The sequence below is a fragment of the Nipponia nippon genome, unplaced genomic scaffold (genome assembly GCF_047370975.1).
Source record: "Nipponia nippon isolate SJK-2023a ecotype South Korea unplaced genomic scaffold, ASM4737097v1 scaffold_15, whole genome shotgun sequence".
Classification (NCBI taxonomy): domain Eukaryota; kingdom Metazoa; phylum Chordata; class Aves; order Pelecaniformes; family Threskiornithidae; genus Nipponia; species Nipponia nippon.
In genome coordinates, this window is record NW_028262331.1 from 5,963,255 (window position 1) to 5,979,850 (window position 16,596).

General features: G+C 51.4%; 2 protein-coding genes across 10 annotated transcripts in view; both read right to left on the bottom strand.

The window, feature by feature from the left end:
* RFFL (ring finger and FYVE like domain containing E3 ubiquitin protein ligase) overlaps positions 1 to 7,400 on the bottom strand; it is a 32,544-nt gene extending 25,144 nt beyond the window's left edge. Inside the window, exons 1-2 of one of the 8 annotated variants that reach the window (XM_087751618.1) lie at positions 7,172 to 7,400; positions 2,313 to 2,391 (exon numbers count right to left, since the gene is read on the bottom strand). The gene's annotated coding sequence lies outside the window, so the exon portion shown is untranslated. Of the gene's footprint in view, positions 1 to 2,312; positions 2,392 to 4,815; positions 4,982 to 6,276; positions 6,551 to 7,171 lie in introns of those variants that run through there. The other 7 variants (XM_087751615.1, XM_087751614.1, XM_087751617.1 and 4 more) reach the window with 7 other exon arrangements.
* A 622-nt stretch (positions 7,401 to 8,022) lies between these two features.
* Positions 8,023 to 16,495, bottom strand: RAD51D (RAD51 paralog D). Of its 2 annotated transcripts, none has more exons than XM_087751779.1 (11): positions 16,221 to 16,495; positions 15,437 to 15,572; positions 14,139 to 14,200; positions 13,862 to 13,980; positions 13,007 to 13,088; positions 12,758 to 12,892; positions 12,222 to 12,317; positions 11,945 to 12,035; positions 11,181 to 11,251; positions 10,085 to 10,252; positions 8,023 to 9,581 (listed from the first exon to the last, which is right to left on the bottom strand). In XM_087751779.1, the coding sequence occupies exons 2-11, from the start codon at positions 15,516 to 15,518 to the stop codon at positions 9,498 to 9,500; spliced, it is 990 nt and encodes a 329-aa protein (XP_087607905.1). In that variant the 5' UTR covers positions 15,519 to 15,572; positions 16,221 to 16,495; the 3' UTR covers positions 8,023 to 9,497. The 2 variants fall into 2 exon arrangements, with proteins under 2 accessions (XP_087607905.1, XP_009467190.1); XM_009468915.2 differs by lacking the exon at positions 16,221 to 16,495 and adding an exon at positions 15,969 to 16,044.
* Between the last annotated feature and the right edge of the window lie 101 nt (positions 16,496 to 16,596).

Here is a 16,596-nt window from a genome sequence, read left to right on the forward strand (position 1 = left end):
CAATTCACTTCTGAAGCTCCAGCAGCAAGCTAAACAACATATTTCAATTCTTTTCAGGAATTTCTTACTTCACTCAGAATGACATTCTTGATTTAGTTATTTCCATTGCAAAATCAGTCTGTCATCTGTCTTCAAGTCAGAGAAGCAAGTAACAAGAAGCAAGAAGTATAAATAACAACAGAAATAGAAAGAATAATAAGTTTGTCAAAATGAAGGTTGAGGTTTGGGGCTTTATTTTTATTAAATGCCTGCCTCAACTCCCTCTCACTTCTCTTCTGCATATGAGACGAGATCTTACTCCTCTTACCCGAAAGCCCTTTGCACAAAAAGATGCAGAACGACAGACTAGATTTGACTAAGACAGCAAGGAAATAGATGATCACATGCAACAACTGATAAGCCTTTCAATCCGAGAAACGTAAGGTATGAATTATGCAAGTATCAGTCTCTGACTGGAAGAAACCTGCGGTCTGAGCTCCGAGAGCATAAATCAGTCTCCATATAAACACCAGCTTCAATTTCTACTTTTTTGATTATACAGTTAAAAGGGACTTTGAAATCTACACTTTATTTGGAATCTGAAAAATAAACTGTTTCCAAACTATTTTGTAATGCTTGTGTAATGGCCTCAAGACAGCCAGTAATTTAGACAGCTGTGTGACTAGCCACAGAAGCTGCATTTTAGAAATCGCCCTTCTTTGGAACAATTGAAACTTTCTCCAGGACGAAGTCCGCACACAGAGAGCAGTGTTTCCCTGCAAGCATATAACAGTTTCATTATTGTTTAACTACCACAAAACAGCTCCAACAATCTATCAAGCTTGACATTTTATCCGTCTCTGCTGCTGGCCCAGAATACAGGGCATATATAGGAAGAGGTTCAAGGATTCAGTAAGTTATTTTGTTAATCTAAACAGAGAAACATTCCCCTTCTTTTAATGATTAATTTGCCATTTTTAAAACCTGTTCAGGAAACCATGGGTCTGTTTATCCTCCAAAGTATCAAATCCAAGTATCTATCAAGAAACCTATTCCGCCAGATGAATAAAAGCTCCATTTTAAGATATGTATAAAACAAATTCAAAGGCAATCCTATAGAGAAGGGGTTCCTCACTGCAACAGAGCAGCAGTATCAGTTGCGGTTCCAGCCCAGCCGTGATTATTGTAACACCAAGCTACAGCAGAGCATTAACTTGCTGCCCACCAACCCTCCCACCCCGGGAACGCCGCTGCTCAGCAGGTTTCCGAGTAACTGTGGCCCAGGCAAAATCCTAAGAAGCACCAACATGTTTATGGAACAAAACTTATCAATGCATGACGCAACCTTGCGGAGTATGTCTTCAAACACAACATTGGAGATGATATTCATCGGAGTGATTCTACCAACTCAGAGTAGTTGGGTGAATGAAACGTGGAAGTCATTCACTGATGCCATTGATTTCTGAGCAAGGTATTTTGACGTCAACAAAAAGCGGCGTCACATCAGTTTCAGCCTGGACTTCCACAGCATGGAACATTATGGCTTCTGACTCATTTGGGGAGCAAGGCAAACCAGTAAAGGCTCATGCACATAGTAAGTTGCATTGATTTAATGATGCCACTTGTGACATTGCAATTTGAAGTTATCTATGTATATATAGAATATATAATGCCCAAAGGAACTATCCTTCTGCAGTAGAGGTTACTATGCAACAAGCTACTCCCAAAAGAGAGTATTTTAAATTTGCCTGTTTCAAATCTCACTTAACATCAGTCTAGAGGCTAAACTAAAAGATTCAAAGCATATGCTGCTTAAATATATTCTTATAAGCATATCCCACAACCTGCTGAGTATAAATAAAAAGGTGGCAGCATAAGAAAAAAGCTGATGTTAAATTAATATTTTAGTCTACACTGAAATACAATGTGGAGATTCCTATTCCAAGACTGTTCGGCAGAGAAGCCAGAGGGCATTAGAGAAAGCAGCCTAATTAATATTTTGGAGTAAAGTGAAAACCTCAAGAGCAATTAATGTGAAGAATTCGTCGATTTTACAGACACGGAGAAGAATAAACAGTGTCTCAGAAAGCAACAGTTCTTTTTAAAGAAAGTCCCTTATGGGAACATAAATTTAAAAAGCCAAAAAGGGCTTTCAGAGGTTAGAATAAGCCATCTCTCAGCTCTGAGGAAACTGGCTGAGAAAGAAGGGAGAAACTCATACAAAATGTGAATTCTTGATCTGCCAGTCATACTCTGTTTCTTAAAGAAAACTTTAATTTTTCAACCTTGCAATGTTCTTTGAAGACTGAATAACCGACTTCAGAGGGACATACCATCAGGTGGTTAGAAGACCTGGCATGCAGACGAGCTCTGTTTCTGACATCAATTTAGCAGTGATGCGATTCTCCCCACCTGTGAAACAGAGATTACACTTATTCATCCCCGCAAAGCGTTCTGTGCTCCCCGAGTGCCAGTTGGTGCGAGTTCAAAGTACTAATTTCTGGCTTCTTGTAATGACCATCCCTGGGAAGTGGAGGAAAACAAGTGTGATATGGGGAGATCCAGATAGGTATTATCAGGACTAATGACTGGAATTACTGTGGGGAGCAGGAGACTGGCTGGGGTTTCGCAATGGAAGCAGGCGATCAGGGGAGGGCTGGAGGAACGTTTGCCACGTGAATACATTTAAGCGCAGAGCTCAAAGCGCAGGCAGATAAATAACAGTGTCAGCACAGCAGCGCAGACCTTACCGCAGCGTTGACCGTAACGCTTCCCCGAGAAGTTAGATCAATACTCAAGTATTTAGCCCACACCAGACTGCTAGCAATATTCAGGTAATTTGAAGCCACATTATGCTTGTACTCAGAGCTCAGACTATAGAGAAGTACTGAATTCCCTAGGTTTTCACTGCCTCTTGCCCTGGTCAGCAGCAGTTCACACACAGTTGTGTCCAAAAAAGGGACATGTGCACACAATTATATGCATTTCACATTATCCTTCTGCCAGCAAAGTGTTTTATTAAGCACCAAGTACTTGATTCAATGTACTTTCTAATTTCATATCTTTGGTTCAGGTTCTGTATCCCTCAGGACCCGTCAAAGGCTTTAGAGAAGAGATGCTCTGAGATATCCTATGGACATATGAAAATGCACTCTTCCTATACAGGATGGGAAGGTAGCCTAAACCCAATTAACCACAATTTTTCCTACATGTATTGCAGTGAAGCCAACACACACTAGATGAGGACAGCATTTTACCTGGCTAGATGTGAGGACACAAAGCTGCAGTACTGGGTCAGACACACAGCCTGGCTAGCTGTATAGCCTGCCTCCAATGCAGGTCTAGGTGAGTCAGCGCCAAGCACACGGATATAAGAACACCACAGCAGATGACTGCGTGAAAATCTCCTTACACCCTTCCATCATGCAAAAGCTGGTTCAAAGTCTAAAGCACAAGTTTTAATAAACCTTCTATATATAGCATTGGAGGTTCAACTCAAATTGTGCTCTAGCCTGACTGAAGAGGTTACAATCTCTCTAAGTTGTTATAAACAACAAACCATGGTACAAAGTTGCATAACAACAAGTGAAAATGACACAATTTAAAAAACAAAATAAAACAATAAAACCCAACACAAAACCATGCTGAAGTCAGCCACGATAGAGAGAAAACTGAAGGCCTGGAGAAAAGATGATCAATTTCGGTCATAAACTCAACTAGTGACTGCCAACCCCAACATATAATTCATATATATTATGGCTTTGCATTCTCATTGCAGAGTATTGCATTCGGCTCTCGTTTTAAGTTGACTCTTAAGAGCCCAATCACGTGTACCTGCCAACGAGAAAGACTAAGCCTCGCTGAAAGTCAGCCTACTTTTTATACCCTACAATTAAACACAATATTTAAATGACGGCTTTAATCCAATTCAGTAAAAACTTGAGCAAGTAAGCATGAACCCATGAACACCAATGTCAAGGCAATCAGCTTTTAATTACAAGTTCAATTGCTACCAGCTGAGGGGACGTGCAAATCAGAGTGCTGAGCCAGGTAACTCTGCACCCAGATTCGCACAAGCAGACAGAATTGCCCGTAATGGAAAACACGACAATAGCCCAAGTAAATTGTTTTGTTTCATTAGACCCAATTGTTCGACCAAAAGCAATTATGTTCACAAAGAATGAACACAAGATCCCCCTCCCCATCACTGTGAACACAAAACGTGTTAAGGAGATAACAGTATTTGATGGGTGGGGTAGGTAAATGCAAGGATCTGGAATTCGTAAGAAACAACACTTGAAGCTCACAGCTTTGTGTGCCACTTCTCAGCTCTGGAAAAACAAGGTAACAGTGGAAACGATCACAAAGGGTAAATACTCTTTTTGTTTGTTTTGTGTAGTCATGTACCTGCCTTAAGGACTACTCAAAATATAAGCTTCAAAGTTTTGAAATACAACCCACTACAATGTAAACACACAAAAAATGCTAACTTAGAAACGCACGTGTTGTTTACCATCCTAATGAAATAGAGAACTAAAAAAGCATTTTGTAAATCCAAGAAGTTCTTCACCGATCCCATAACCAGGTTAGAAACAACAGAAAACTGCCACAAGTTCCTACACTGCCGTGAAACAGTTCTCCAAAAAGGGCGTCCAAGACCTCCTGTGCTACCCACAGAAGATAGTTTACGTGTCAGAGAGGAGGAAGTGAGCTCAAAGAACACACATAAACAAAACTGTTTTACGTCTCAGCAAATTAAACATTACCCTAAACATATTTTAATCAAAGAACCATAAAATTAAAACGTTCCTATCTAGGCTTTAATGTTATACTTACCTCTACAGTATCTAAGTAAGCCTGGCCATCCTTGCAGTGTTTGAAAACACGTGAAACAATCAAGTGCAACAGCTTATTTATCATATGGCCATAACATTGAGCGCATTCATCCTTGGCTGTTTTGCCACGTCCCTGATCTGTAAAGGCTCAGACTGGACTGCATGCCTGTTCTCACTGCAGAGAATTTACATTTATTAACCTGCAATCACGTGCTGAAATACTGGTAAGAAACTGATTTGATGCTACCTCAACACTTCCTCTGCAGGAGACACCTTGACCAGTTCACAGGAACGAACTGTTCTGAAGAACACTTGAGTACTTTTATTTTCTAAACTCCTTTTGCCTTCTGTGGCAAAGGAAGGACGCGCATAGCTTTCACTTTGCCGTACACCCCCGATTTTGAGCAGAAGCGGGGCAGAGATCCTCATTAAGAAAATAACCTGGGTCCTTGCCACCAAGGAAGCATCACTCACCCCAAGTACCCTGCCCCCATACCAAACAGATTAGTACCTTGGACACGATAAAATGCAAAGAGACAACAATTTAAGCAAAGAGCTGCAGTGAAGGCTGGCGCTTATCCAGAATTCCTCAGTTCTCATAGCATTTTGAGCAGAATAACCTACTGAACCGCAGAGTGCCTTTGGCAGCATAACTCAGAAAAGGAAGGAGTTTCTGAGCACCTCTTTCTCAACAAGAGAAAAGAGGCTGTACCTGAGTCGCACCCACCCTCACTGGGGAAACCCTGCCAAAGCACTCCCCGTGAGGGAGCCCCTTCACCCCATCTCCCCAAAACTAAAACCCAGGTGCTCACAGCCCCCTTCCAGCCTCTCCCTGTCCCCCTGCCAGCCCTGGTCCGAGCAGCCCCACTCTCCCTGCCCTGTACCCCCCCCCAAGCCCTGACAGCCCCCTCCTGCCCCACGTCCGCCCCCCCCCTTAACACCCCGCCAAGCCACAGCGGTTCCCCCACCCCAGAGCCCCTTCATAACCCCCAGTGCCGACCCCATTTACCTGCCCCCCCTTGCCCCATGCACCCTCCCTACTCTGTCAGCACCCCCGCTGCCCCACACCCCGGCACCCCCTCACTGCCCCACACCCCGACACCCCACCTCACTGCCCCACACCCCGGCACCCCCCGGCACCCCCCTCACTGCCCCACACCCCGACACCCCCCTCACTGCCCCACACCCCGACACCCCACCTCACTGCCCCACACCCCGGCACCCCACCTCACTGCCCCACAGCCCCAAACCCCGACACCCCCCTCACTGCCCCACACCCCGGCAGACCCCTCACTGCCCCACACCCCCAAACCCCGACACCCCCCCTCACTGCCCCACAGCCCCAAACTCCGGCAGCCCCCTCACTGCCCCCCCCCCCCCGGAGGCCTCTCCCCCCCCCTCCGGCAGCCCCCGCCACAGCCCCACCCCCCCAAGCCCCGGCAGCCCCCCAGAACCCCCTCACCTGCCTCCTTCGGCAGCCCCGTCCCGGAGAGGGCGGCGGGGCCCGGCCGGGCTGCGGGTCGGCCCCGAGCCCTCCGCTCGGCGGCGGCGGCGCTATGGCAACTGCCCACCGCGGCGGCGGCCAGCCACAGAGAAACCGGCCAGAGCGGCGGGCATGGAGCGGCGAGCTAGACAGCACCGGGCGGCCCGCCCCTGGCGGCGCGGCGGCTTCTCTGGCGCCCTCAGGAGGCCAAGAGGGCAGCGCCGCCCGCGGGGCGCGGAGGCTCCGAGGAAGGCGGGTTCGAGACCCCGCCCGGGCAGCGGGACGGCCCCATGTGCTTTGGAGGGGTATCTGCAGTGCGCACGGGGGCTTAGCTGCATTGCACGGGAAGCACGTACGCACACAATACATAAACACACACTTATAGATGTATGTTATACGTATCGAGGGCAAATGAGCTCTCAGTGCCAAAAGGCATCCCCACTGCTTGGGGCGAGGGGTGCCCTGTCTGCCCTAGGATGGGTTTCATCGCCCCGCTCCAGGCTTTTCCACCAGTTTTCCAGCTGATTTAGGCAATGGGAAGGAGCAGGGAGAGGGGACGTCCCCGTGCGCACTCGCACAGCCAGGCCCTGTCTTACAGGTTGCAGAAATGCCTGTCTGAGCATGGAGGAGAAAGGCTGAATTAGGATATTTAGGTCAGAAACTCTTTTCAGCCTAATTTTACTATGCAAATTTAGGGCAAACTACCTTGAGTAAGAAGTCAAGTTTTTCCAGATGGGGTAATAGATTCCCGTAGCCTGAACCCTTCTACTGTCCCCACACGGAGCAATAACCAGCACCCACAGCAGCGCCTTCCCTGCGGCAACGCAGCCAGAAATTCAGGACATTGCCGTCACCTCGCACGCACACTGCCTACCTTGGCAGTGAAGCCGGGAGCGGAGGAGCTGCCACCTGAAGCTCAGCGGTGCCCCATATCACACCATCCTCCCCCCGACCTATCCAGCCATTTCCCAAGAGGGCATAAAACTCCTGCAGCTGCAATTAGCTGATTGCCAAGGAGAGAAAATCCCCCCCAGGCCACAGCTGCGCCCGAAAGCCTGGGATGGGTAGCTCTGGAGGAGCACAGCCCGCACGTCGTCGCCTTTCCCCAGTCTCTTCCTGACGGACTGGCCCTGGCCCTGTTGAATCACCGCCCCATGACTGTTCCCCGGTGACTAAGTGCAAGAGCAGAGTTTCCTCTGTCATTTCCTGGGGGCCGTGGCAAAGATGCACGCCGAGGCTGATGCAGGGTTCAAAGCGGGCTCTTCCCCTTCTCATCCTTCTGCTAATTAGGGGAAGGAGGCAGCGAGAAAGCCCCCTTGGTTTAAATATAACCAGATGTTTCTATTTGGCTCTTCCCCTCCTCCACACTCCCCTGCGACAGCTTTGCTTCGCCTACAGAACCTCAGGCAGAGAGATAAAATAGTAGCACACAGTTTGGGTTGAAATTTGTGTGTACCAGCTCTTTATTCACAGCTTCAAGAGACATAACAAGCTAAATTTTCTGCTTGTAAGGACCAGCCACATCAGCACAGGTCTCCAGCAGACAGGAAAACCATCCTCCTCCTCACCCCAGCCAGGCTGCAGTCCCTGGGGCCAAACCTCCCCTCCCAAGCTTGCAAAGCCCAGAAATGCAAATAAATACACAACTTTAAAAATACATTTATTTTTACTGAAAGCTGTTTAATGGTACAGCTCACGTTGCTTTGGCACATTCCCCTCCTCGGGCAGGACCTGCTGGGAGCACAGCCTTTCCCACAGCCACATGCACGGGGCTCCAGTGGCTGGGCAGTTGCGATGGAGGAGCTGGGACCTGCCCTGTAAATCACGGTCCTGGGAGCACAGAGAGCTCGGTTTCACACAAAGCGCAGCTCTGACAGATGTGCAAAACAAAAATCTGTGCTGAGACCTGGCGCTGCCTCTTGGGAAACCAAAATATGTGTTCACATACCCCGTTTAGCTGCCCCTTCCCTACAGCAGCTCTTTGCTCAGAAATACAGGGCTGTACGGTGTTATGTCTACTCTGGAGAAATTAGCACCCAAATTCTAGCTAAATCAGATTCCTCTTTGCCCAGCACAGCCTTAGATGGCCCCAGGAGCTGCACTGCTGTGTTATTAGATTAACGAGCATGCCCTAATGAGTGCCAGCTCCCACAATCAACATCAGTAGCCTTGGAAGTGCAAGCCATAGCTCAGCTCACCTGCCGAGGTTTCTTATTAAGCAGAGGATGAGGGTGTCTAAGACATCTGGGATCAAGAGAAGCGGCCACACTCCATCCCAGCCTCCCATCTCCTCCCTGGCACTGCATGAGCTCCCAGGAGGTTGCCCAGAGCAGGCGAGAGCACCTGGAAAGCACCAGAGCAAGGAGAGACTATTTTAAACTTAACCACATGCAACTGAGAAGGTCCTTGAGCATCAGACAGGGCCCAGCTGGTGTCAGTCAGGACTCATTCACCCCAGCTGATCCAGATCATAACCTTCATCAATTAACAGCAATTCTTTATGCAGCACAGTAGTGCCCCAAAAATGCCAGCAGCTCCCTGCAGGGTCTGGTGTTACTCTGGGGTCAGATCAAGCATCCAATTATGTCCCTGCTCATCAACAGCCTGTCCCACCCCAGTCCTGCTAGGGACTAAACCTCAACATCTTGATTAAGTTAACAGCAGTTCCCATTAATGGAATTCCAGCTCTCAACAACCACAGCAGTGTGCAACATTTTTTTTTTTTTTTTTTTTTTTATTTCTGAACCAAGAGCACTGTGGGCTGCCCAAGGATGATCAGATCATCCTTGATCTGATCTGCCCAGATCCCAAGCTCTGGGACCAGAGGACAGGGAGTTATGGGGGGAACAAAACCATCACGAGGAGTCGTGGGTTTGTGCAGGGACACGCCAGCTGGTCCCAAGCCAACAGCTTAGGACAGGGCTGGCTCTGCCGGTTGAAGACAAGCCTGCAGCAGAGGAGCAGACCTGGTTGTCATGCTGCCCACACAGCCCAGCCACTGCAGGCAGCATCTGCTGAGGCAAGGACATCTCCAGGGAACCCCATACTCATTTTCTCCCCAGCACAGAAGAACAAGAACTTCTTCATGTTGGTCCTTCCCAGGGCTGCAGGACTCGGAGGCAGTCTGTAAAACCTTCAGCGTGTTTGCCTGCTTTTTTTGCAGCTCTCTTGGACCTTGACATTTGGTTTTTCCACCCACATCAGAGCCCCTGTGTGGGTGTTGCTGGGCTTGGCTCCTGCACATCACCATTTCCAGTATCCAGCTCCACCTGTATCCCCGTCGGCTGCAAGGAGAAACAGAGAGGAGCTTAACCTCACACTGCTGGGACTCTAAGGGCAAACCTGTACATCACTCCACCTGCCCCAGAGCCAAAAATCCCCAATTATATCCCCTTGAGGATTTCTTTCTGCTGGTGCCCTCATTTTAACTGGGTCTGCTGAACACAGATACAAATAGAGAATGCAATTTAGTAAAGAAAGAACATCTTGCTCCAAGATATCCCCAGACGCACAATTATTTAGCACATCCAGGATGCATTTCGCTGCCCAGCACACCACCACATCCAAAACCATTTGGATCAGGCCACAGAGTGGGCTCAGAGCCAGGAGGCTCAGGCAGTGCTGCCCCGTACGTAGGCAGGATTCAAGCCAAAGTCACCTCTGCAGGTGACAAGGGTTACCCAGTGAGGCCTGATCCTGCCCTGTCCCCAGAAGGAGCCTCCAAAGCCAGGTCCACATCACATAGCTTCTTCTCCATTACTGGAGGGACTGGTCCAGGGAGCCTCACCTGCCGGGGTGACTTTGCCAAGGAGGCGACACGCTGCGTGGTGGCTTTGTCCCAGGTGGCTTCTTTGCTCTCCAGCAGCACCCGGGTGCTGGGCACGAAACTCCAGGAGCGGCCAAGGGCTGGCTTCAGTGGACCCGTGCTGCTGTCCCTTGTCACCTGGTTAGTCACCTGCAGCACAAACAGGCTTATCAATGCCTGGGAAAAGCAGTGCCACTCGGTGTAACGAAACACCGGAGATCACCAGGAGATAATGGCCAGTCTGCTACTTCTATGAAGTTTTTTCTTCTCCATCCTGAGCCCTTCCTTCTTGGTGCACCCAGGCCATCCCCTCTAAACGTAGCTCACGCAGCCGTCCCAGACACGTACTCGGGTAGGAGCTCGCTCGTGTCTGCCAGCTGCAGTGGCTCCTGGTGCTGAAGCCACCTGCGAAGTTTAACTTGGAGCCTCAAGCATCCTTCCAGGCACCCCGTCCTTGTCACTTTATCGCTAACCAGAGCAAAGGGCAGGACTGTATCAACGCCTTCCAGTGCCAGGTTCAGCAGACCACCATTTTCTCTTGTGGCCTTCCCAATTCAAACACATTAATTGTGGTCCCAGCAACCTGTTTGGGTACACTGAAGCAACTGCAATTGCTTGGCCAAGAGCTGGGGAAGACTAGAGCAGAGCCCCTTCCAGTCCCCAGCTCCTTCTGGATGATGCAATGCCCTGCAGTTCCTCCAAGGTAACTAAGCAAGAGATTACTTAGTAAGCTGGCCAGCCCCTTGGTGTTATATCAAAAATAAATACAAACAACCTTTCAGTCTGCCTGTACTTAACTCTACCTTGCTCAATCAAGTGAATGCCTTGTTGGCTGAGGACAGCAATAAAAGCAGGCAGCAGTTCAGCCCTGTTCTTGCTCCACACTCGCTGGAACAAGACATCTGCAGGCTGCAGAGAAGCAGAGCTATGTCGGGGAGCAGAGCACTGCGGGACACAGGCCTCTTGCTCCTGCTTAGCTGCGAGCGGGGTCCCCCATCCCAGGGGCTCCAAAGCCTCTCCAGGGCTCCTCGCCATGGCACAGGCCAGCACACGAAGGACAAGGCACAGGGACACTCACCACAACGGCAAGGCTGAACTCCCTGGCCAGTGTCTTCAGCTCCTTGGCCAGCTGCATCATGATGGCCAAACCTGGAGGAGGACAAAGGATTTGGGTGTTTGGAGATCAACCCCCAAAGTGCATCGTGGAGGCAGGTGACATCTAGATTTGCATGAGCACTAGATTTAGTGCCAGTGCTGGTGTTCACAGACACCTTCAAACCATTTCCATTACCAGCACCCCAACATACCCATTGCACCTGCACACTTCAGGGCCACAGCTTCATTTCTACAGCCTGTGGCTGTGAGGGGATCTCCTGTGATAGCACTGGCTGCCACCCAGGCGTTCAAGACCCTCTGGAAGGTGTGTGAGGGGCCTCCTTGGCATCTCAGCCAGCAGAAAGCTCCTCACTCCTGATTTATGGCCCTTTCTGGCAGAAAGAGCCTCAGGAGAGCTTTGCAAACTGTACCAGCAACCATGATGTATCTGTGACACTGTAAGCAGAGGTTTTAATCTGTGGGCAAACAGTTCAGTGCCTCCTCTGTCCCTTGGCCAGGTTTCAGACCACTGGCATGAGCTTGCATGGCCACAGCCAGCTTGAATGTTTGCCGATAACACTGCAAACAGACTCCCCTTTTATCCAGTCGCAAAGGAAAAGCTGGGAGCAGTTGCACCCACATGCGTCCTGCCCCAGCTCCAGGCACAGCACATGTGGGAGGAAGATGCTCTTCAGGATGAGCAGAGAGATCTGCAACCTCATTGCACAACCTAACAAAGCAGCTCACCCTCTGACTGCTTGCCGCCCAGCAGCGGGTAAATCACAGCCGAGACAGAGTCGATCACCACGATCTTGAGAGGTCCCATGGAGCTCATGACCTGAAAGGAGGCGGCACCATGTGCAGTGTGGAGTCACAAATCCAGCAGTTTTGGAGGTTGTGAGCTGCACAGAGGCTCAAATGTCCCCAGGACGGGGTGATCTGGTGTCACTCGTCAGGGACGCAAGCCCTGCTGCTCTCCTTGAAGCTCTGGGGAAGGGAGAGGGGCCCAGACCCTCACTCCTACCTGCTGGGAGAGGTGCTCCCGCAGCTCCTGCAAGGCGCTCAGCATTTCATAGATGTTGAACACACGGACCACCTGGATCCGCTGCAGAGCATCCAGCTGCGGCACAAAGTGGCATCACCAACAGCCTCACCCCCTCCAGGACTTGTTATATTCCTCCTGCCCCAGCTGCTGCCAGCTCTTTGCATTTATACCATGCGATGGAGCCAGGGACCCTTATTTCTTCCACATTTGCCTCCAGCCCATGAACACTGTTGTCCCCATTGCACTGATGGAAGCAGCAATGTGGGTTGAGCTCAGGGAGCGAAAGTGTGAGCAACTGCAGCAAGCCCTCCCCTTCTTCCCAAGAAAAAAAACAAAGCGCAGTGTCTGTCCCTGAGCACAGCACCCACCCGGCCATAGGAGGAAGAGTCTGGACTCAAAAAAGCCCACGGGGCAAAGGCAGAGCTGGACAGACACACCATCCCTGGGGGTTGTCTGCAGGCAAGAGCCAAGGCAGTTTTAGTGCGAGTGGAGGGATCAGCTCCAGGGGAACTTGCCTGCTCTTCCTCATCCCCTGTCCGGGCTTGAAGCATCTGGTAGAGACGGGAGGCAGTGAACCCTGCCGTGGAGTCGAGAAACAGAACGTGCTGCTTGAGGCCGAGAGACACACTGACCGCAATGCCCAGGCACACCTGGAGAGGCAGGGACCAGGAGTCAGCCAGCCCTTCCAGGTCCCTCTGCTTCACATGCCTGAAGGCATCGTCTTCACCCTACCTGTCTGCTCCCCTCTCCTCCATCCCACTCACCTGCGTCTTCCCACTGCCCGGTGCTCCCATGAGCTCCGTCACTTCCCCCGTGTACAGCCCGGAGTCCAGCAGCTGGTCCAGGCTATGGGTCGAACACAAGGTGGGATTATCAACACCCCTTCAGCCAGAATGGCAGGGGCATCAGGAAACAGCAGTCCCCAGATATTTGTCCCTAGAGACCCCCTCCCAAATGCAGACAGTGCCTCAGGCCCTGCTCCTTCCCTCCCATCTTCCCTCTCCACATTGTGGGCAATAGATCGGCAGTGTGGGGGCTACAGGAGGACAGTCCTGAGCTGGAGAAGAGCTGTGGTCCTGGGAGCAAGGTTTGAATACCCAGGGTTTCTCTGCATAGTCACTGTAACAACCCAGCAAGGAGACAGGGGAAAAGAAGAAATAAGGACATGCAATAGAGTAACTCATTTCCACTCCTGATCTAGACAGTTTGGACCATCATCACTCAACAGTCCTCCCAGATCCATAACCCACTCCTCTGGAGCCCTCAAGGGAAAGGCTGAAGGCAGCATGTTGTCTAGTCTAGAAGTGAGACACACAACCACTTCCCAGAAGGTGTGCAGGCTCTCACAAGGACAACGGCAATGTCATTCCCTCAAGGGACACAGACCCAGTGGCTTTGCAGCCACAGGACACGAAGAATAATTATCTCTGCTCCCAAAAGGCAGAGACAGGCTGTGGCTGGAATTTTTTACAACAGCTGCTGGGGATGGTTTGGACACCACTGAACCTGCTCAGGGCACCACTACATTGAAACCTAAAGCCTGCATTGGGAAACCATGGCCTTCTGCAGGCAAGTCCAGCCCCGGGCAGACCTGCTGGTTTGCTGGGCAATGTACCCACCTTGGGCTCCCAGTGGGCAGGATGGCCGTGGTGCTCTTGAGCTCCTCGTAGAGGTCTGCTCCATTGGCAGGGAAGGCAGAGAACTGGGCCAGGAGCACACGTCTCACTGCAACAAGCGCCTGGTGGGCAGAGACACATCTGGAAACAGGACTGAGGAAGTCCAGGGCCAACAACGTCTGCTGCAGAAGGTCCCCCCAGACAAGCCTATCCAAGCTGTGAGCTGAACAGCTTCTGAGCTCCCTGATTAACGTACCAGGACTTGGGAGTCACCCTTTACCTTGTAAGACAAGGAACACTTCTGGGCAACGTCCTCCAGGTCTGATGACACAAAGTCCACCACTGCAAATAACATGAGAAGCAAGAATTTGGAAGCCAAACATGGACAGACCACGAACACTGAAGAGACGACCAGCTTAGACAAAACCTGCCTGCGGGCACCAACAGGCAAAATGTCTGCCCCCCTGCCAACACTTCCAGTGGGTGAGCAGGGTGCTCCACAAATGGAGTACTGGAGTTTTTCCTCTGAGATGGCCCTACTACCTGTTGCAAAACAAATTGTTTCTTGCAAAACAGATCAGGGAGAGAAGCTGGTAAAAATTCTCCCTATTTTGCTCAAGAGCTGCCCAGGGCCACTGGATAGCTGGGACCAGCCAAGAGACTCCCCTTCTGCCAGCGTACCAAAGTCTCAAGGGGCTAGTGACTGCCCCAAAGTGCCAGCCCTGGGCATGCCAGGAAGGGCTAAAGCCACAGAAACTAGAACTAGTGGCCCCATCTCTGCTTCCAGGAACCATTCCAAGATTCATTTTTTCAGATAGATATATATGTTATTGGTTGAAAAAAATAATGGTAAAAAGCAGCTTTTATAGGGAAAACAAGGATTACAACATCTATGGCTCTAGCACTTGCAGGATCTCACAGATCCCATTTAAGAAGAATAAAATGGTGTTTTTCTCAGCTCTAATCCAGTTTCTCAGAGCAAGTAAAGAATCCACCTGAAGTCTTTTCCTTCCCCCCTAAGAGCAGGCCTTGCCCAGGTGCAGTGTGCCAGGAGCTTGGGCATTTTTCAGAGGGAAAAATACACAAACCCTCCCAAAATACCTTCTAAAAGCCATAGTTGATCATCCCTCAAAGAGCCTCTGCAGAGACCCCCACCATGTCCTAACACTCTCCTGCTCCTATGGAGAAGTCCTGACTCATCGTATCCACCCAGAGGGACCCAGAAGACATCCAGCAAGGAGGACACAGGAGGGATATTGCACCAACATCGCCCTGCCAGGGTGCGGGATGACACGGGCACAGGGACTGGAGCTGCAGCCCCCCAGGCTCCTGGGGTCAACGCCAGCGTGCTCATGGCAACCTGCGCCCGCCCTCCTTTTCTCTATGGGGCTCTAAGAAAACTCCCCATGCAGCTTCTGGGCTGCAAGCCAAAGCCACAGAGGCAGGAGATGCTTTCCAGGGGCTGCCCCACAGCCCAGACCACCCAGCCTGGTCCTGCACAGGAGGAGAGCGCGGCACCACCCCAAACGTGCAGGGAATGACATTCCCCAACCCGAGACCCCGCTGCCGCCCCGTTACCCGTCCTGATGCTGTTGGCCCTGAGAAGCTGGATCATCTCTTCGGTGAGACCAGGGCAGAGCCCAGCCCGCAGGACCACCATGACCCTGGCCACTTGCAGGATGGAGCACCACGGGGCTGCGAGAAGAGAGGAGACCTGCAGAGGAGATGGGAGAGTGGATTTGGCACTGTCCTGACGTGGATCGTACCCCATGTGTGCAGCAAAGCCACAGCCTGCCCCTGGAGCTGCGGATGCTGGGGAGACACTACCCAGGCTGTGTCTGCAATGGGCAGTTAGGGCGAGTGTTTAGTGTCCCTTTAGTGCCAAACAGCCCCAAATCCTGCAGGCAGCCGCAAGCAGGCTGGCACAGGGGCATTCCCGTGGCTCAGCCGGCAGCTCCCGCTCACGGCGTAGCACAGCAGGCGAATGCATCCCCATCCAGGCTACCTTTAGCAGAGCAATTCGGGACAGATGTGTGAACCCAGAAAGCCCCACACTGAGCTTCCCACCCCACCCTCACTGCCCTGCGCTCCCTTTGCACCCCAAATGCACCTCCTGCTCCCCCAGGCACCCGCAGCCGGGCTGCCCCAGGGCCCTGGCTGGGCCCCTGCCCGCTGCCCTTCCTGCTTCCTGCAGGCAGCGGAAGCGCCGGCCAAGGCTCATATTTGCACTCCCATCTAGCGGCTGCACAGCCGGGCTCCAGCCCCACATCTAAACCCCTCTGCAACCGCCAGCCCCTCCGGCCACCGCGCTCGCCAGCGAGGGCTCTTCCTTCCCCACTCCACCACCGGGCCCAGCAAAGACCTGCAAGCCAAGGGGTCTCCCGGTCCTGCCTGCTGGGAAGCGCTGCCGGCCTCTGCCTGCAAAGACCCCCTGGGGCCTCTCCCCTCCTACGCTGGCCCCAGCAAGGAAAAACCTCTCCAGCTGCTGGCACCCAAGGGTGCTTCTGGAAGCGCACGCAGACAAATGGGGGGGTTTCAGCCTGCAGCACAGCCCAGTACCCACAGGAACACTGGGGGAGCACCAGAGCCTGCTCAGGAGCTGCAGCAAAGCTGGAACAAAGAAAACAGAAATGGGAGTTCCTCCTCATCTATAGGGACTCCCCCAACCACCAGCTGGCTTTAAATGACCATGAGCGCAGGTGCCAGCAATGCCAGGGCTCTATAAATAACAGAACGAG